The 22,103-nt window shown below is 42.4% G+C and overlaps 1 protein-coding gene across 13 annotated transcripts in view; it reads left to right on the forward strand.

Annotated features, from left to right (window-relative positions):
• The window catches only part of LOC125005875 (adhesion G protein-coupled receptor L3-like), a 220,666-nt gene that overhangs the window by 150,601 nt on the left and 47,962 nt on the right, over positions 1 to 22,103 (forward strand). For 9 of the 13 annotated variants that reach the window (XM_047581567.1, XM_047581575.1, XM_047581599.1 and 6 more), the window contains 4 exons: positions 738 to 841; positions 5,801 to 5,986; positions 7,901 to 7,939; positions 17,513 to 17,696. In XM_047581567.1, the coding sequence (XP_047437523.1) occupies positions 738 to 841; positions 5,801 to 5,986; positions 7,901 to 7,939; positions 17,513 to 17,696 (513 nt within the window). The remainder of the gene's footprint in view (positions 1 to 737; positions 842 to 5,800; positions 5,987 to 7,900; positions 7,940 to 17,512; positions 17,697 to 22,103) is intronic. The other 4 variants (XM_047581608.1, XM_047581540.1, XM_047581591.1 and 1 more) reach the window with 1 other exon arrangement.

Raw genomic sequence — 22,103 nt, forward strand, 5'->3', positions numbered from 1 at the left:
CCGTCTCACCCTTCAGCGCACCCTCCCTCTAAGTACAAGCAAGGGCAATTTAATGTCAGCGTGTAGCCTTGCTGATGTCAGCGGTGAAACACGAGCTATACGTGGGAGAATAAGTCTGCAAACATAATATACTGCGTCGTTTTGGTTAACATAACATATACCTGCTGTTATCTCTATCTGAAGGTAGATACAACACCGTCAAACAGTTTAATTTAAACTGAAATGCTCAGTATCTGGATGTGTATTTGTGCCAAAGCCCAGATGGAACTTAAAAACACTCACTTACCGAACCCACATCTCTTCTTTGAACCAGCTTGACTGAAACCTGACCTTTTGTGATGAATTCAGACTTAATTGTCTCCTCTTTTGGAGTATTTTTTTTCTTTCTTATGTGGGAATTGAGCAGCCTCACACGGACTCTGCCTGCCTTTTTTTTTTAGGAGAAAAATCGTTGGACAAGGCTTGAGTGAAGCGCAACATGTCAGTCACCGCGATAAAAGGATCCGATTACATTTGCTTAACACTTAACAGTTGTGTTTCTCGGGTTTTCCAAACAAGAAAAGCGCTCAGTGCCCTGAAGGAAGTAGTAGCAGGTAGCCTTCCAGCCTGAAACAATGCGTAGTCCGTGTTCATCTCCACAGAGGTTGATCGGAAACACCTCAGAAACACTAGAATCTAATAAACCTGATGGGGTCCCTCTCAGTTATGCCACTGATGTTCTTCTCTTCCCTCTCTAGGCGTGGCTTCCTATACGTGCATGGGCCCAGAAGGATACTGGAACCCTCAAGGACCTGACTTTAGCAACTGCACCTCCCCGTGGGTCAACCTCATCAGCCAGAAGGTAAAAAAAAATGCATAAATGTAATAGATTTTGCATATGTTCAACCCCAATTATGGCGGCTCCTCGCTCCCAGGCATGCTGACAGAAAAAAGACTGATTCTTTTCTCATAATCACATTCAGCATATCTACTGTTTTTCTAAGTTTTTCAATACAGTGTAGCGCTTATAGGGATAACGGTTATGAAACAACAAAGGAGACGGAGACTGTGACGACAGAAAGTGAAAAATAAAGCATAATAAGATGAGAGAATAGAATAAAAATAAATAAATAAATGTCAGATTGCTAATATAGATCAGATTTATGTCATATGGGTTCCTCGCTACATCCGTATATATCTTTTCAAAGTCTCAGGGAGTATTTTATTTGTTCCATTTGATACATTTCTTCTAATTTTTCAGTCGAAGCCCGATTCTTTAAACAGACACTCGACGAGATCCATGAATGCGGCCCACCAACTGAGAAGATCTGCCGGCTCCGTGACCTCAAAACAATTAGACTGCAGCGTCAGTATTTGGGCTGAGTTTTGTCTGAGTGTTGGCTGGTGCCTGCGAGTCGTCGTCCTCGCATCTTCATCGGTTTAGTTTCAGACAATAACAAAGGCTCCCCAGAGCAGATGCTAATGGTTAGTAAGGCGGCAATGTTTTCCAGCGCCACGAATTATAAGCAGTTTCTAAAACTAGTAGACACTTCCATTAACGTTACGCTCTCAGTGGCAAACTTTTGCATCTGAATATTACAGTTAAAGTCATTAAAGTTTAAGCACAACAAATTAATGGCCGAATAAACAACATTTTTCCAAATTAGGTCCGTATGAATGTAAATTTCTACGATATGAGTAGCATCTAAAATAGTATTCTTCAAGTTTTTTCTCCAATGCTTGAAGTAAATTGTTTAATAATGAGAGTTAAAAAGATGGAATAAGGTTTAGTGGTAGAAGGAATAATTAGCTGTTGAAGAACAACTGCTAGATTAATCGACTGAAAAGTTTATGGCCGCTTCTCTTCAAAACACAACCGTAGAAACGTAGCCCCCGCTCCGTTTTAATTAACGTTTGCCACGTGGCACAATGCAAATCCAGTGTGTATATATATCTCTCGTACTGTCTAGTTTTTGTGGGCTTTCCTCTTTTGTTCCTCGTCTCTTCTTAATTGGTTAATTAATGACATTGATTAGCGAGAGGCTTTGCTCAAAGGAAAGGTTATGCTCGTGTGTGTGTGTGTGTGTGTGTGTGTGTGTGTGTTTGGGGTGGGTGGTTGGATTGGGGTGGAGTGAAAACCAATACCACAGCACCTAACTCTAATGGACTGCCAGTCCAGACCGCTCTCCGTCCTACTACACGATCCTGCGGTTATTTGCATTCCATACTTCTCAAGCACAAATGATTTGTATCTCCTCCTCCTCCTCCTCCTCCTCCTCCTCTGCGGCCGAGTTATTATGCAAAGCCCCACATAAAGCTCCCTATGTTTAAATCTGCTTATAGAGTCATATCAGAAGAAGAGAAGGTTACCGCAAGTGAGGATCAGGGTTCCAGGTTATGAATCGCAGGCGTTGTTTGAAAATGTTCTCTCCCCTACCTAAACTCGCCGGATCCTGAGGCGCCCGTGTTAAGCTTATGGTCTACTCAAAGCTCAGCCCATTAAACAAACGGCTGTTTTGCAGATACGGACGGAGAATGGCTGTCGGGGAACGAAATGGAAGGCGGAGAAATTATCAGGTGCATTTTCGTGCAGCTGAGCCCCATTTGCGAAGGGCAATAACGCTACAGGCTGATGTTGGGAGAAATTAACTGCCGCAAAGTTCTTCCTGGATTTACTACAGAGTGGAACGGTTTGCTTCCCTCGTTTGCCGTTTCACACGGATCTAAAAGTAATAGTGTGCACAAAGAGGTGACGATGGAGCCGTGTGTGTATTTTTAACAAAAGTGTTATTAATCATTTTTTTTTATTATTATTATTATATATATATTTTTAAAATTTAAAAAAAAAAAGTGAATCACACTTGAGCAGCGTGCCTGTCGCTGCGAGACAGGACGACTCTAATGAAGATCAACCTGTCACCGGTTTGGAATTCCCATCTGGCACTTCGTTATTTTATATCCAGAGCCATTGTCCTGTGTGTGGCACTGCTCATTACCAGATGGTTGGGTAGACGAAATGAGAAAGGAAGATATAGAGAATAAAAAGAGAGAAATGACACCAGACAAGCAGAAAGGGAGAAGGGGTGGGCGGGGGAGGGGGGGAGGCAGAGCTATTTACCCTGTATCCCCAGCTCCCCTCATTAAGAGACGAGAGCAGGGAGGGTAAAGAGGAAAACATCTTCCCGAGACACGTTTCCCTGCATACACCTCTGTGAAGACCAATTTAAGCAGCCTAATTGGCTTCGCTAATAAACTCACAGGCAATGATAGCAGGTGATGCCACGGTAACTCGGGATGAACTCGTTTTTAGCTGATGTCACTGCCCCTTTGAGGCTCATCTCACTGTACTTAGCCAAATCTTTGAGGGAACTGACCTGGAACATTTGACCAAAAGAGTCAAACCGACAACATATTTGTTTTCTGACAACGTCCAAAAAAAAAAAAAAAAAAAAAGAGGCCTTATCAGGTCCTATAAATCAGATTCATTTCTAATCGTTCCTCACTTAAGGCCATCCATTTTCCACTGACACTATCACAGGCATTAAGGCTGCTTTAAATGTTTGACACCTACGGAGGGAAAAGGCAGCCATGTTTGCATTTTTTTTTTTTTTTAAACCGTTATCTCAAGATCACAAGGTCGTTGTGTGGTTACCTCGAGATAAGTTTGCTTTCACGTGGTGATTTACCTCAATATAATGAGATCGTTTATAATCTCATCGCAGGATAATTACAGAGAATGTAAAAAAAAAAAAAAGAGTTTCTGGTTAACTTGTTCGCGCCTGGTCTCAGTATAACTTATTAAACATAGATGTCATGAATGTTTTTGAGGAGCCGCAACCAAACAGTTAAACTTACAAAAGGCTCTCGCCTGTGAAGTTGAAGACGCCCCCTTAATTCACGACCACTGATCTGAATATTATAGTTTCCCTTCAAGGCTTTCTGGCAGTATTCTATCTGGGTTTGCAACACATGATTAGCGTTGTGAAAATGTCCATTTTAACCCAGGCCATTAACATTTCCTAAACCTAACAAAGTAGCTGGTGTTTTTTTATTTTATTTTATTAGAGAAAATAAGTGAATGGAAAGCACCCGATTGAGAAAATATTGTTTTGTCTTCATAATGAAGAAACCTGTTATCATGAGAAAATATCCATTCTGGTCAACCATAAACATAAAGAGATGACTTTTTACATTATTACCATTATGTAGTGAGTAAATAATCGGTTCTTAATTTTAGGCAACTTTAGAGATAAATTCATTTTTAAAAGGGCAAACCTTAGCTGAAGTGACTACTAACAACTATATCTAGCTAACCAGCTAGCTAATTAAGTTTAGTTTAGTTTAGTTTAGTTTAGTTTAGTTTAGTTTAGTTTAGTTTAGTTTAGTTGATTAAAATGTGCACCTTAAGCTAAGATTTGAAATAAATAAATAAGAAATGAAAATAACACAACATAAATACATAACATAAGTCTAACCTGGCTAAATATACATTAATAATGAGTAATGATTAAATAATGGGTTCTTAATTTTAGGCAGCTTTAGGGATAAATTGATTTTGAGTAGGGCAACGGTTACCTGAAATGACTGCTAACTATAGCTAGCTAATTAGGTTTAGCACAATTACTGGATTAAAATTGATGTTTTAAGCTTATATTAGGAAAAAAATAAATAAAAACAAACAAAACACTAAAACTAACACAACATGAGAACAGCTTTAGAGATAAAGGGCAACGTTTAGCTGAAATGACTATTAACAACTATAGCTAGCTAACCAGCTAGCTAATTAAATTCACTTTAGCTCAATGAATCGGTTTAAATTGATTTAAATCATCCCTTGTGAGTATTTTAACTTTTCCCCACCAAAAATAAATGACTAATTAAACCTGGTATGAGTCGTTATTAAATGTTAAAGAGCACGACAGACCTGCTAACGTAGGCCTGGATTCTGGTAGCATCTGGAAACCCACAAATGAATGTAGCAGTTTAGGACGTGCAATATGCTTGACATTACAATACAACTTTATCACTGTCCGTAAAAATGTAATCTCACATTTCACATACAGATGTGCTTTTGGTTTTTAAAAGACAAAAAAAAAAAAAAAAAATGATGTCGCTAAAATTCCACGCATCTGGCTGGCGTTGCTGAGCTAGGATTAGACGGTGGCAGTTAAGGAGACGGCTTTACAGAGGGCGAGGAGGAAATATGTTCAAAATCAAATAAAATGCTCCCCGTTCTCAGTCAAACAATAAAAGCAAAGTGCTCAGAATAATAATATTTCTCTTCAAAACCCCTGAGACACAGAAATCACACGAGCTTTTAAACTTAAGAAGAACTTTCTATTCAGTAGGATCTGTTCTTTGTGCAACATACTGTGTATGCTGCTTTCCCCAAGCTGCAGCGCTCCGGATTAGTTTCATAAAGGTGTAACGCTATCTGGGGAAATTCCCTCAGTAGCTTTATAATTACGTGCGGATACAACATTGGCCCCGCTGTACACTCAGCTGAGTACAGTCTCACCACATTAATTGTGCACAATGTTGCAGCGGTTGGGGAAATATTTTTAGGTTAAATGGCACTTATTTTAAGGTGCTAGATGTTTGTATATTGTAATTTGTCATGTTTTCCTGTGTGTAGGTGGTGAATAATAAGCGCATGCTACAGTAGAGAAATCAGGACGTGGGCTTGTTTTGATTTGTGCTTAGTTATAAAAGAAAAAAAAAAACATGCTGCATAAGCCGGTTGCCTCATCTAAATGGGTCGCAGTCACAGGTTTAAAGTGGATTGGCTTTTTTTCTCTCGTGTCTTTGTCCCTTTCCTCAGCTCAAAGCTGGAGAGACTGCGGCTGTCATCGCCCGAGAGCTGGCGGAGCAGACCAAGAGTAATCTTCAGGCGGGGGACATCACCTACACGGTGAAGGCCATGGTTCAGCTGGTGGATCTGCTCGACGTGCAGCTGAGGAACCTCACGCCAGGTGGCAAAGACAGTGCAGCACGAAGCCTGAACAAGGTACCGACTGAAACTGAGGCTGCACACAAACAACCTATATCTCCGCTTGAACGACTCAGTAGTAAAGCCGCTGCGTGTACGTTTACGTTCTGACTGTAGAACCTTTCTAAATTTCTAAAACTGAGCCCCAGACACCATCAGGATTCAATCTGAACCTGAACAGTAGGTATCCTTTTAATGATCTGCTGTTTGCCTCTGTGCTATCAGACAGAATGATATCCACCTCTCCCATGTGGCCCGGTGCATACAAAAAAAACCAAAAAAAACAGGCCTTCAGTTCGAACGGGTAGCTCCGGCGCTCCTCCCACTCTAATATCAGGCATTAAGCGCTGACAATTTTACGTTGCTAACGTTTAAAAGACGTTAACCACATGTCGCACTCGTCAAAGCCACCGCCACTTTTGCATGCAGAGAATCTTTGAGGACCGGATCTATTCTCTTTTCATATATGCTGATGCATTTATTCCCCAATTAACACCAGAGCCACAGCAGTGAGTTAAAATAATACTCTCTGCAGCCAACAGAAAAGCAAACATCAGTGAAATTCAGAATGTCAGTCGTTAATTTCCCGGAGCGACCTCAGCCGTAGACGAACACCTGTCCTCGGATCGCTTTTTTTTTTTTTTTGGGACGTTTTCTTTTTTTTTTTAATCATTATTTTATTGCCGCGACAGACACAGATGTCCCCATTGAGATTTTAGTGCCAGTTTTCTCCAATGGAGAGCGAAGGCAGTAAAAGATGGCCAAAAGGCCTCGGAAGAGAACGCGACGAGTAAATTCACATTGAGGAGCAACTAGAGTTTATAGCACCTCTTGGAGAAGAAGAAGAAAAAAAAAAGGTTTCTCATAAACCGCAACACTCAAGGTAGAGGCAGTAGATTGCCATTCTAGTCCTTAGTTACTCTTATACCGTTGGGGAACGAGAAGAATTTGAAGAAATTGCCTAAATCAGCGGCTTACGAGTGATTTAAGATTCCCTCTCCGTTGACGTGTCTTTGAAGGTAGCAGCGTGGTGCATCCACGGAGTATATGGAGCTATTTTATTTTTGTGTTCATCTTCCTGAGACCTCTCCCCAAGGAAACACCCACAGAGCTCTTCTTCTCCGCTCTGGCAGCAGTGGCGGCTGTTTACCTCTTCGAGTTCAATCATTTTGACACAATCTGCTAAGCGAATTAAAGATTTTTTTTTTTTTTCTGATAGAGACGCACAGTGCACTCTGCCAGCAGACAATGAAAGGATTGAATTGGCAAACGGCGAGATCAATGTCGTTTTCATGATCAAAGAGGGGGGTTGCTGGCTAGTGGTACGGACGGGACGGTTTCCAGAAGAGTGGGCTGTGATGTGGAGCAAGAGGCTCTTTTGTGGGGAAGTGGTACTCTTTGCGGCTAATCTGCATGGGATTGAGCGCGGCACCAGAACCGAGCTGTTAAACCACAGAGTGGCCGTTGTACTACAGCGCCCGTATCAGAACTCAATTAAAATGATTCGCTCCCCATGAAGCACTGAGAGCGCTTCTTTGAGTCTCAGCTTGCTGTCATTTTTCAGGTACGCCAAATTTATCTCGCCGTCTCTCTTAAATTGGTGGTGGAGGTTTACAGGATGACTTTCTCCCCCGTGAGTTTCCCAAAAAAAAAAGATAACCTTGAAATCACACTTAAAAGGGCTCTTCTCACTTGTCGTGTTTGTCTCATTATAGTGCTAATTAACACGAGAGTGCTTTAATGTTTTCTTAATATGTGTATAGTTATGGCACACTCCGCTCTGCACGCGCCGCATCTAAAAATGAGCGTTTAAAGCGAGAGCAAGGTGATGTTTTTCTCACCCCTCAGAGATCTCCACTTCGAGCGGAAACGGGCCCCGGAGAAGAACTGTCGACCTTTTCTCTAACTCTCGCGTTTTTCTTCTGTTTGCAGCTGCAGAAGAGAGAGCGCTCGTGTCGGTTTTACGTTCAGGTATTTGGACCTCCTTCACCGTCTTCATTGTGCCAACTCTGCTGTCATTCACTCACGCAAGTGCATTTGAAGTTTGGCCTCTTGAACTGGAGTTTTGACCCCTCGAGGCGGCAAAGGAGTGGAGCCGCCGCGTCTGAGTCAATACACATGGGCGCATGTGGACTGCAAATCAAAGGGTCAAATTTCATTGTCGGCCGTAGTTTCCTCCCTGCATGCGCATGTTGTTTCTGTCTGTTTTGCCGTGTGAGACAAGTGTCTCAATCGCATCTATAAAATGCCCCAGAACTATCACATCAGCGCTGCCTCTCAGTGAAATAACCCACATACGTAGAGAGCACCACTCAAAAATAAAGCTCCCAGGCATATACCACATGCCTACATTTCTCAGAAAATGCTTAAGAGCCAAAAGAAGTGACCTCATTATACCAACAAGTCAACTTCTAACTACTAAGTCAGCCAAAGTCATGGCATGTTATGCTTCTCCCTGATGCATAATACATATTTGTCCCAGTTTAAGGGGAGGGGCGGGGCAGGGGGGAGGGGGGTCCTCTCGTGATCTCTCGTGATCGTGCCATCCCTGGGGACCCACCGAGGCATGTCAGAAGGCGCTTCGTTATTTAGAGTCACATGACAGTACAACTAGCATCCGAGAACAAAGTGAGATTTCGTATGCTTGATGGTTGAGTGTGTTGTACAGTATGTGCATGGAAGGCGCTTGGTGGATGCTTATTGTCAAGAAATGCAACAAAAAGACCAACAGTTGAAATGCAAACAAATGTCAATTATCTGTATAGTTTTATGGAGTAAATGGAGTTTCTTTCATGCACCAAGTTGTTGTTGTAGCTATCTTAGTCTATAATAATAGAATTCAGTTCACCATTAATTCAAAAATGAGGTGCAGTTGAAGGAAGATGCGCAAAGCAGACAACTAGCAACCCAAGACAGCATTTACCTGTCACTCATATTTGACATGCCCGTATGTATCTTAAGCCTTGATGTGATTTAAAGTGGTGAGGTGTGTAAAATTGTCACTCCAGGTTCAGGTAAACGGGAAAATTAGATGCCAAAACTAGCTGTAACTTGCTGTAAAGTTGGGCATTTTAACATAGATACGTAGATAGAAAGACACGTTTATTCCTTGGTAAATTCCGTATGAAGGTTATTGGGCACTGACTTCCCTTTAGAGGCACAACCAACTGGCTGGTCATGGAAGGAGCTGCAGTTTTTGGCACTTCTGGATCTGGTGTGCCTTTTCCAATTAATAATTAATAACGTTTTACACTTATCACTATACAGGCTACAGTTGAGGGCAATGTTCCTAGCTGTGCAAGAATTGAGTCAAAGTTCTGCGTGGATGGTGACGCTAGAAAAATATTCCAATTGTATACTCTTGTAATGTATACAGGCTCGTCACAACACGTTGGCCTGACTGTCACTGGTGCTAGCATAGGGCTAATACCACACTAGCCAGACTTGACCGAGTTAACCCGCCACAATGCCAAAGCTTAACCCGATTCAGACAACAAGCTAATGCTAGCCAAACCAAGACCCAATGAGCCCAAGTTACACAGACACAAGCTACCAAGTAATAACACAGAGTAACCGAGCGACAACTCACCTTTGCGCAGACACTCACCCTTAACAACTGCGTAACTACTTTCCTGTCTTACTACGAAAAACTTACTACGTCTTATTACGAAAGACTTACACAATTCAAACAAAGCCAGAAAACTGCGTTCAGCAAAATTCTTTTTCACGCGACGCCGGAGAGCTGATCCAAGCTAGCCTGGATGCGCCAAGGGAGCTTATTGTTGTTTCTTACAGGAAGAACGCGAGAATAAGTAAGGAAGGGGTCAGTTGACAGTGATAGTACAAGGGGGCGGGGCCTGTATCACAGGTCAACCTGTCCATCAAAGACAGACATAGCGTCATTGGAGCTGCCGTAGTTGGTCGCGCTCAAGGTGATAGCGAGACACCAAGCAAAGTCAGAAAAAGAACTGTTGACATCGACGCACCGCGCTATTACTCTTGGCTATAGTTGTTGACACGAGTATGTTTATCTGGAGGCATTTGTGTGTGCATCTGGGCTCTTGTAGTGTATACAGTTTAGGATCTGCTCCGCCACACATGGCTGTGCACACAGCTCAGCTGGTGCGCCTCGTCCTCTGCTCCATCCCTTCGCTGGGTTGAAAAATTCAAACAGCGGCGAAGTGCTTTCACTTGACAAACCGGAATAATGGAGCAACATCTGTGGCCTTAGGTAAACACAGCCATCGACTGCACGCGCTGCCAGCCTTTGAGGGACTTTCATTGATTAGGGAAATTGGGCAATGTTTTCTCCAACAGGACCCTGGTGGTTGACATAAGTGGGATTAGCAGAGGAATACAAAGCAAATGAGAGATGCACCTGCCTCTGCTGTCCCTCCGCTCTGAGACCACGCATGGCGCTGAAAACAGACTTTGACAGTGCTGTGGGGAAAGACAGATTGTGGGAGTGCAGGTGCTGTTGTGAAGGAGGGACTTAGTCCAAAATAAAGCGCGAGGCTCGTGGTTGATGTCTAAATGAAAGCAGGAGTGGTTCTCGTCGTGATTGATACTCCCCGATCCGGTTTAAGTGGTAAACAAGTAATTGAAACCTGAACACATCTCTTGCTGAGGTCTTTATCTCGTTAACATAATCGGTGAATTGCCATACAGAGTTCCGTTCGCTGTTTCAGGGGAATATTCATAAAAAAAGTTCAACCTGTGGCACCCGCCCTGCCTAGGTTGATGAAATTAATTAAGACTACTTCTGAATGTTTCCTGCTTGTTTATAAAGAGTCGTATCTGCTCCGTGTCATAGCCAATTTAATCCCACTGAAGAGGATTTGGCCTTGATAAAACTACAAAGCGTATAATGATCAACTCCCTATGTTCTGTTTTTCCCCCTCCAGGAATGTCTCTGTGTTGTGCTCTTTGATTTTGAACAAACATGATAGAAATGGCTCCCTGCCTCTCGTGCCTTTTGGTCATATTAATGGCAGCTTGTTTATAGGCAGTGACATTACGGTCGTCCAATTACTGTGATTACATCCGTGTTGTTCTAAATTCAAACGCGCCGGCGTTGAATAGTTTCTTCCTCTGCCGTTTATTTCGTGTTAAGGCAAGTTGGAGATGGGGGATTTACAGTAAATTATAGCATAACTATCCCTGCTTATGTACACGAAAATATCAAAAATAACATTGCGCGCCTCAGTAGGAGCCAAGTGAGTGTGAATTTGCCAGATACAGGGAGGATAAGGAAGCCAGACCCTCATTAAACTGACACCTTTGCGCGAAAAAGATGACCAGGGGGAGTGTCACAGTGCGGGATGACCTTAGAGCAGGCGAAACAGAGGGAGGTTCCTCGTTCGGGAATGTAACGAGATGATAAAATTTCCCCGGTAGTCAATTTGTTGGAAGATGAAGGTAACCACATCCTCGTAAACAGAGGCCTCCTCATCTGGCCTGCACTGCGGGATTCTGCTTAACAGTTACAGCGGAGAGACTTGTGCTGATCAGTGTGGTGTAATACCTGAGAATGCCCCGTGGTTTTATTTCGATGTGTTTTTGGAGATTGTGATCGAGACCCGTTGATGAAATTGAATGTCTTTGCATTTACAGTATTACCACGTGGGAGTCCGTTTAGACACTTGCGTGAAAACTCACAAGCTGAGAGCAGTTAGTGATACATGTTCCATAGCCAGCAGTCATTTTCTGCCAGAGGTGGAAGTCGCTCGGCGTACCAGCTCTTTTACTTATGTGTGCTCAGTGGTGGGTAATTTGTTTCACTGCTAGTGTAGTGCCAAACGCACAAAGAAACCGCTGGAGAGATTGCTGTTGCTATTTTCAGTGGTTAGCTGACTCATATGTCATGTACAGAAGGTCTAACATTACTAAGGACACTAACGTACTAAGGACAGACATGCGTACTTGGTCAGTTTGAACTCAGCGTAATTGAAAGTTAGTTTCTGATGCTTGATGAACTATAAACAGTAGACGAACGGCAGCTGTTTACATCGCTGGGGTTGTCAGGTTTAAAGACATAACACCATTTACAAGTCGTCGCCTCCAAAGAGAATGAAATGGAGATCTTCTAGATTGCTGCTTTAATGCGGTCAAAGGAAGTTCTTGAATGAATGATGTGTGCGAACGTTGAGCAAATGTTAAATCCACCACTGTCTATTTATTTCTACAACTGTCATGTGTTGTTCTTGTGGTGTTCCAAAAGAAAATAGATACAACAAGGTGATCACCAAGATACCTCCTTAGAAACTAGTCATTTGCATAACTGTAAATACTGTGAGTAATCGTTACGTATGCCATTGCCCAAGTAGACAGATGAACCATGAAACACGCATACAGTTCATATCTTTCAATCCATCTTTCAATTTCAAGCCAACCACCACTGCAATCTACAACCCTCGCACCGCTGCAGGTCATTTGGATGCCAAATGAATTAGCTTCTAACAATAATTTAATTAGCTACTATTTAAGATAAGTTGGACGATAGTGATTCCGTGTAAGGTAAATTATGGCAGTGAACATATCAGCTCCCAACAGCACAAGTGCACATTTTGCAACATATATTTACCATCTTCAAAAAAAAAACAGTATTTCAAGTTTGTGTAGAAGGTAAACAGTGTACGTGTAAAGTAGGTCTTCATCAAAAAAAAAATATATATATATTTTTTTCTATAGAAAGTGCTTTTAATGTGAAAAATTTGTGTGGTGTTGTTTTGGACAGTAGCTTCAGAGCAACCAAAACAAAAAACTAACTCCATAAAAATATTTTTTCTGCCACAGAACTGACATAACAGCATGCTTCTAACATAACTCTTTTTAAAAAATCCAGCCAGGTTTTCTCTGCAGTGGAGTTAAAAAAAAGGGTCCTATCTTGGAAGTAATACACCTAAGACACAAGGTACAAAAATGTGAAGGTAATCCCTTAGGAACTCACCTACACAGAAACAACCACCCACTTACTAGAGAGAGAGAGAGAGAGAGAGAGAGAGGGGGCTTCATGAAATATTAAAGCAGAAAGTTTCAGAGATTGTCAAAGAAGACAGATGATTTGGCTAGCAGGTAAAATGAAACAGGTGAAAGAAAGGCAGAAATGATGCAACGGCTTCACCTGTGCCAGGAGACATCTAGTCAGATAGAAGAGTACACGAGGAGCAAGATATACCGCCTTGTTTATGTTGTCTCTCTTTCCCATTTCGAGATCTGCCTTCGACGTCGGTGAGAGAAAACAAGTGAGGGGAACCAACTGGTGAACGGGGAAGCGAGGAGGGATGAGGGGACGAGTGCTGAGTGCAGAGAGAAAGAGGACCAGAAAGGGACGAGGGGGGGAAATCAGCCGCAGCCAGAATCAATTTCCCAGACCCAGAGTTCATTTCATCAATCAGCGCACAGATAGAGGCGCACACACACCTGGACTCTCGCCAAGCTCACACTAATGTCCACCTCTCCCTTCCTTCCCTCCGCATCGGTATAAATGGCCCGTGCACTGCAGCTTTTCACGGCCAGCCATCATCCTTGTTCCAAGTGGAACATTCCAGCAGTCGCTTGACGATTAGCATTTCCTCACGTACCAGGGAAATGAAATATATATATATATATATTTATATGTTTATTACTGGCTTACATTCTTTCACCATAGGAAAATAGCTTAAAAACCGGTTGGGAGTTTGAAGCAGCAGAGCGAGCTGCCGCATTTGACAGATGGAGTGGCAGTGTGCTAATAGCAGTAAAATAGCAGCAAGCCACCGCCGCACATCTACAACTCAACTGCACAGGCTGTGATGACGGCAGTGGTGCGCTGCCTCGGTGAACCATCTTCCACCCGCAACACTCTGCGTGTTCTCACCAGAGCTGGAGGTGTGCAGTTGCTTTAAATTAACACGTGGCATGAAAAAGAATGAGAGCAAATGTGTTAACTGAGCGTTGCTTTCTCTTTCTCTCTGCTTTTGTGTAACTTGTTGCGACTGGGCTCAAGCAAAACTCACGTTAACCTTCCACGTCCAATGAAATAGCTTTCAAATTTACTTTTTTTTTAATGCTCCGACACCTTTTTTTTTTGGTAGTGCCACTACGTTTTTTGAGGGTGTTAGGAGAGCTGTGCATGATCAATCCGAAAAAATCTGCGATGACATTTTATTCAATAGAAATAATATATGTGCCCTTGGGTGAAAGATCCTTCAGCAAAAACACTTTGACACCTAATAGGGAGAGAGGTTGATGGATTTCACAGAGAAACACATTATAAAAACCAATGTGTCACTTCTGTGCATTCACAACTCGGATATTTTAATGGCTTCAGATGAGTTGGTGTGGTCATTCGTTTGGATTGTTTTTGAAACATCAAAACGTTTTATAGTCTCATAAAAAATGTCCGTAAGTGAATATGTAGTAACATTACAAATAGACATTTTGGAAAGTACTGCTCGAGTGGCAGCTAATATTAAGATAGTTTAGCTAACTTAAACTTAGCACAAACTAGAAACAGGGCCATGAGGTTCACCAAATGTAAAGAAATCCACCCACTAACAACTCTAAAGTTAATTAATTACCACATTTGAATCTATGCTAACCTTACCTAATGACCTGTTAACTACCCCTTACATTGTAGCTATACAACTCTTTTAAACACCAGATAAATCTATTTTTGTTTTGCGTAATACACCAATTATTATTATTATTTTTTTTAATCTGGTGCCTTTTCTCATGCAGTGTAGAGAGATGTGTTTTTTACATCAACCAGCAATGATTGGTGGCAAAACTGAACAAGAAACAACCATATAACCAGGAGTAGGGCAGCGGAGAGTGATAGTTACCAATGTAACATGGGTTCTGCGAAGTCACCATCTTCAGCAGTCAGGAAGAATGAAAGAGAACCGAGCGAGGTGCCAGGAGGATAAAGTAATTCAGAGGGACTGCAGACTCTGGGCATGTGTCTTGCACACAAGTTGACAGCGTTTGTGTAGTCGCTGCCACGGCCAGAACGGGAAGACAAAAGCTCTACACCGTAGCTTTAACAGAGGCAAGATAACTAACAACAGCACATCCCAAAATTTCTACCAATTTGTCCAAAATGTGAGACTTTAGGGATGAGATATTCTCCATGAAACAGAACAAAGGCTCGAAACAAATCATCTGAATGTGTTCCAGTGGAGTTTATACTGCAGCAATGCGGTTATTATTATTATTATTATTATAGATTAGAAGTGCATGCTCAAGCTCGGGTAATTGTGTCATCAGGAAAGCATACTGTACTTTCAATCACCTGCCTTCCAACGCAATACTCTAGTCTTTGTCGTAATTTCATTCCATTTCTTAAACGAGGGGGAAATTGTCACACTATGTGAATATTAATAACTGTAATGACTAATTTTTTTTCACAGTTATTTGATAATCTGTTGCGTCCAAAATGATGCGCAATGAGTCAGCGTCTACTTTATTGCGTCTCTCCGGCTGGTGCTATATACGCCCCGAGGACCAGTATGAAAACCGATCTTTATTCCAATATTAATTTTTGATGCGCGCTGTACGCTCTGCCCCTCGGTTGTTTATTCACTCTTGTTTAACAATTATCCATTGCATATTCCCACCTCATCAAGTTTTCTGACCCGTCCCTCGGGCTCCGGGGGACGAGCCGTTCCTCCACCTTCGCGCGCCTCCTCCGCGGGTGAAAAACGCAAGGCAGCGTCTTCCGTGAGTCCCTCAATCCTTTCCCCCAAAAGGACCATTATTTGAGTGTTTTAAGACATGCTCAAAGAAAGTCTTGCAGCGGTGAACAAAGGGGGGGAAAAAAAAGGAAAAAAAAAATGTCAGCGCCTGAAGAAAAAGAGCCCCTTAATTGAGAGTGAATCAACCTCTGCCTCTAGCTGAATGTCAAAAGGTGTGATTGGAGATTGGCTGCAGATAATGAATAATTACATCAAAGTTGCTCGACCGCCTGTGCACACGTGTAGCTGTTGTGCTGAGAGCGTGCCTTGTGACTTTGTGTATGTTCCTGTGTACTAGCAGGTGCTGAGGTGTGTGCTCAGTCTTGCGTCAGGCTCTCACTACGTGTGTGTGTGTGTGTGCAGGGGGTGTGGGCGGCTTAATATGTGCCGGGTATGTTTTGAATGGGGAGAAGCCAGCTGGTGCTATTTGAAATTCCGAGCCAGTGCCTGCGAGTTCAATACAATCAGTCCTCCATCTCCTCTTGCTATCGCAGCGATTTGAAACAAACACAGAACTTAATATTATAAGGTAACCGGGGGGTCCATTACACTCGCGCTTTGTGATTGAAAAGCCATTCTTCTCCTCCTTTTCTTTCTTTTTTTCTTTTTTTTTTGATCAGGTATTCATTTGACACACTCGCACGAGCACATGGTTTCTCTTATCGCCTTTAGCTTTATCCCCCATGCTGTGTTGGAGTCACACTAAAACTCTTATTCCCTTTCATAATCCATTGATCAAAAGGGGATCTGTGCAAAAGCTCAGAGAGAGGGGTTGTGTGGCCTGTTATTTATTTCATTTTTTTTTTTTTTTTTTTACATACACACACCGTAGCTTTCCTTTTCAACTTAAACTTGCTTTTGAAGAGACAGACTATACTTCTTTTTGTTTCAAATCCAAGATTTTCCTCTGTGGTGCGTGCAAAATCTTACTATTATTAGCAGAAACACAGAAGATTTCGAGTAATTATGCAGCACGTTTGACCACCTGCTGGACTGTAATGGCTGACTAAAAGCTCTTTATCCAGGGGCAGTCAGACTCGTTTTGCTAGTTCGGAGCGGCGCAACCGGGAATGAGTTACTTTGCTTGACCAATTAGGAGTTTCATTCATAAATCTTGCCATTGGCATTTTTAAATCTTTAATGGCTCTTAATTTTTCATCTTGTCTGGAGGAAGTTCTTGTTTCCACCTCGCTCGCTCGCTCCACCGTTGTTGTGGGGAAATTAAAGAGGGCGTAATAGTCGTTCGGTGTTATTAATATGCAGGAGATATCTGAGCCGAGCTGTTGCTGATAGTCGCTGCCAGCAAACACCTTTTTCCGTCCACTGGAATGTCAGTGTTGTGCTATTTTCTTTTTTCATTTTTTTTTTACTTCTTTGCACTCCATTTGTGTATTGGGATTGTCTGCGTGGAAGAGCATTCATCACACCAATTAAAGCCTGTAGCCTTAAGTCATGTAAGAATTGTCCTCTAGTCTTGTAAACAGTGCCTCCCGATTCATTTACGTGATTAATTCCCCCGTTTCAGGAACAGCAGCCACAAACGGCGTATCTGATGTCGTTACGGGACTCTATTATTAGAATCACGAAATTGCTCTGTAGAAAGATGCACGTAACATTTTCAGTAGAAATGAAAGAGGGGGGCGACGAAAAGGCTTTATGGATCTTCCCCGCGCAATCCCAAAGCACCGCTAGATGTGTCTCTCAGCGCCGAACCCTCCCTTTGATCTCCCTTCACTCACACCATTTACCGAATCACCACGTCAAATAGCAGCGGTCCCAAGCCACCGTGGCTTCTCCTCGCTTAAAATCGATGATCTGGTCTCCTCAGGCCATGGTGGAGACGGTCAACAATTTGCTGCAGCCGCACGCCCAGGCGGCTTGGAGGGAGCTGAGCACGGCCGAGCAGCTGAGGGCCGCCACCATGCTGCTGGACACGGTGGAGCAGGGGGCCTTCGTGCTGGCGGACAACCTGCTAAAGACGGACATCGTGCAGGAGAACACCGAGAACATCCGTGAGTACACATGAGACGCTTTAACTGTCTGTCCCCAAAGACTTGTTTGGGTTGTACAAGATTTGAAAGATACGCTATGGCATTGCCTGACTCTGCATAACTCCTGCTAATTTAGAAATGGGCGGCTTTAAGCCTTGCCGTCATTTAAACTGATGAGTTAGATACAGTTGTTTTAGCCATATTAGCCAATTAGCCATAGAGACAAGATATTTTTTGTACCAACCACTCCACTCGATTCGTTTCAACACAGAGGTCTATGTGGAATCATAAGCCAAGGTTTCACTTTCAGCTTCAGTTTTTCACTGTGCTGCATCTTCGACTGGGCTCTGATCCACAAAAAGGTTTAATGACCTAATTAAAAACTTGAGTAACAATAATCAGAACACGTTTCTGAGTGGATGATAGCATTCCAGCAAGGTTACGATATTTCGTTTGTGTGAGTAAACCAGCTTGCGCAGATTTGTCTCCTGAAACTGCGTCAGAAACGGATCATTAGATCATCCGGAAGACTCTGCACTGCCAGCTACGACACTAAAGACAATTACGAGATAACTTTAAAGAGTTTAGTCCTGTCTTTCCAAGGTTTTCTCTCGTCTGTCTCAAGTGTCTCAGCTTTTACTGGTCTCGCTTGTTGTCCAGGGGTTACAAAGTTCACCGTACAGCTATTGATCCACTTTGCTCCAGTATTGACAACAGAGCTCCTCAGGCGGCGGATCGGGTGTGAAGGTCACCGGAGTAATGCTTTCGTCTTGCAGAAGGGTGGATGGGGGGGGTGCTGAGTCTGGCAGGGCTGCTTTATGGCTTGTGGCAGCCAGCTGTAAATTGACAATTATCTCAAATGATCGTGTTTGTATTTGTGTTATTAGACAGAATGAACCACTAGTTGTGCAGATCGGGGATCACTGCTCATTATTTAATGTATAAATACCAAGAGAGCGCGGATAATGGGGCTTCTGTCATTACTGTTTTCCCTGGTGAGGTGATTCAAAACTACATCTATCAATTGTTGGAATTTAGAATTTATTAAATCTGCAGAAATACTTACAAACCACAGACTAAAACCACATTTTCTATAAGCTAATGCTAGCTTGTGGCCAAGGGGAATAGGTAGGAAAAAGAATTAAATAATAATAATAATGTCATGATGTATTGCCCTCTTCTATGAACGTGTGGAAGATATATTTTTTTCCTTGCTGCCATGGCAACCTAAAAATATAGGTCTGCTGATTTAAAAGGAAGCAAGTGTAAGGAGAATTAATAAAATGGGTTTTATTGTATCTGGAACACAATTCATCTGGGTATTAAGGAGATTCTGGGCTCGTTTGGAGAGTGGGGAATGAGACGATGCCTACACAACTCGAGTGAGATTTTATAGCTCATAGTGGTAGCCTGGTTAATTATGTGCTGGTGACATGTTTACTAGGCCTTATCTCTCTGTTTGCTCTGCTTATTTTTTTTCTGCCAGTTGGCTAATGCAATCCCTCACGCCATGCAGGGTAGTTAAATGAGGGCAAGGAGGCCCTGTTAAACATTGATAATCACAGCAGCGGCTAATTATTGATCCCTCACTTGGAGCTACATGTAATTTGAAGTTTTTTTTTTGTGTGTGCTGTATCTCAGATGTGCCGCACCTGGTGACACGTCCTCGTTGGTGTATGGTGACTCTTGATCAGTAAAAACGCCTTGTTCCAATTTTAGACTTGAGCTGATAATGAGATTTTTTTATTTTCTTCGCTTTGAAAGAAGAATATTTCCTCAGCCATTGTGTCTGTGTTTGTGTTTACACGTCACAGTTCATGTGCTCATCTCGGGCTTTGTCTGAACGAGAGTGTGCTTCACTTCTCTGCATGATAATCCTACCAACAGATTTCTGCCGATTAGCGTGCTATTTAAACCGCCTTTGAAGGTATAGCCTTTGGGTCCGACTGCTCCTATGGCATCAAAGAAATTCCCTAAAGCCCATCGTAAGCTCTTTTACACAACCACACAGGGAAAAGAAAGAGAGCAGGAGAGGGAGAAGAAAAATGCTTCCTCTATTCACAAGGCGGGCTTGGAATCCAGGAAATGGTGAGCTATCTGGGGTATTGTCTTAGCTAAGTTGAATAGGAATATATCACAAACCCTCTGGCCTTTACAAAAGCACAAGAGAATGCTAATACAAAAGGTTTTTCTTTTTTTTCTTTTTTTAAGAGAAACTATAGGCATGAGAACCGATGCAGAGGGAGGATTAAGTGTGCCCTCTTCGTAGCTTTTTGTTGCCCCTAACCTTTATCAAAGTCAGAAATGTCACCATCCGCTGACATCAGATCATCAGCTGCAAGCGTTATCAGGCTTAATTAAGTTTCTGTTCCCAACACTTGATCAAGTTGAGTTTCAGGTCGAGAGTCTCCAAATAGAGACTCATATGCCGGCCAGTTTAAGTGTTGCCCTAGCAATGACCACTATCGTCTGAGCGTTAAATTTCTAAGCATGAAGGTAGCCTCTGAAGGTAGGCTCTGTTGAAAGTGAATGTTTCATGACACTTGAAATGAAATTGGTCATGGCATCATCCATGGGAGACAAATGAAAATCACTTGTCCCGACATCTAGGTCGAGAGACTAACCATTTACCATTGATCAAGGCTCTTTGAGAGTATCCCGATCTCAGCGACTTGATACAACCATGTGCAAAGTCAACCTTGAAAACGGTTTTGAAAAGGGCAGGCACTTTCAAAAATATACTCAGTCATCATTTATCAACCTATCAGGTGAAATGAACCGCAGTAGTGGGCATTCTGAAGAGCTTTTAAAGCTAGCAAGCAAGTCATTGTAGCTAGGGATGTAGTTGGCATGTCAGCGGACGAGTCTTACCAGCTTTGCAAGGAAAAGACTCTTAGGAGTGACTCTCTTTCTAGGACACATGGCCATAGCTTCCAGTAGATGCACACAGGATCCCCTATTGGTCCACACCACCTTGAATCAACCAGATACACATAGCTTGAAGCCTGGCGAGATGGATTGTCATACAGTCTTACAGATCCATCGACAATCAATTACCTTGCGGGGTTAACTTTGAAGGAGCTGCCAAATCCAAACAGGAAGAAGGATTCTACCAAGAGAACTCAATGGACTTTAACAAACTACAAAATTGAGCTCGGACATCCGTACCAAACAGTTGTTATTATAGAGAGTTCTGGAGGTTGGTTGAGGCAGTATGAGAAAACGCTCCTCCTCCATGTTTCGAAACAGTCATAAAAGTGTCATGTCATGAAGAGCATGCTGTAAATCTGCATCAATATGATTGGGCTTATGCATCTGCTGACTGTCAAGAATCAGAAATAGTAAATTGTGATAAACATTTTATATCTTTTAAGCTTTAAAGCATATATCTTCAACAGGGGGGCACTGCAATCTTTGGTGCAATCTTTGGTTGATTAGAGATTTTTATACATATATTTTTTAATTTTCCCAAGTTTAATATAGAACACATATCGTAGGTTGGGAGTCCCTACTTTATCTCTCCACCAGTTTTGGGGTCTTTTCCCTGAAAAATGTTGAAGACCCCTATTTTAAATGTTCTGGTAGAGGTTCCTTTAGGCTTCGCGAGGCTAGCTGTTCTGCATAAACTAATCTCTGCCAATATACTGTTCTATTAACGTCATAGACAGTCTCATAATCTCTTTGAAATTATGTTTACATCTAGGCCATGAGGTATGCAGCTCATAGTACATGTTTGCGTCTTTATTTACACCTACAACGTGGATGAATCCACACTACCTATTTAAGTTCCTGACATTAGCACAACTTTCTTTCCGGCATATCAACCTACCGATGAATCACTGGGTACATCTCACAGCCTTGGGAGATAATTTGACATTCAGGAATGCCTAGACTTCACACAGGTCATCGGTACTTGAGATAAGAACACACTAGACTGCTTTATTAAATTGAATTGTGGCATACCATAATAACTTTGATGGAGGGAGCTTTTTTATTTCTGCCAGACTCCTATCAGCAGCTCATTTTCCTCTGCTGCATGACACCGGAATCTTTGAACCATAAATTAGGATCTCGCTTCAGACACAACAGCTGTCGAGCTGCCGCAGAAGCGAGCACGTCTTCCCTACTCGGTCTTTATCTTTTTTTCTTCTTCTTCTTTCTTTTTTTTTTCGTTGTACATTTCAAAACCCTTAGATAACCTTGGTTTTTACATCTTATGAGAAAACAACGTCACCTGTACACATGATAGTCACTTAGAGCAACACTTGGCTCCCTCCCTGCACGCGGAAGGTCGAGGGGGAGGCGGTCCTTCAAAGCTGCGGGAGTCGAGAAGGGGATGTGTTGCATTTAGTGCTCGTCGGAGATGCGGAGATTAATGAGACCGGCTGTAACACGAGGGTGGCTTTTTGAATCAGTGAAGAGACTGAA

Source organism: Mugil cephalus, chromosome 1, assembly GCF_022458985.1.
Source record: "Mugil cephalus isolate CIBA_MC_2020 chromosome 1, CIBA_Mcephalus_1.1, whole genome shotgun sequence".
NCBI lineage: Eukaryota > Metazoa > Chordata > Actinopteri > Mugiliformes > Mugilidae > Mugil > Mugil cephalus.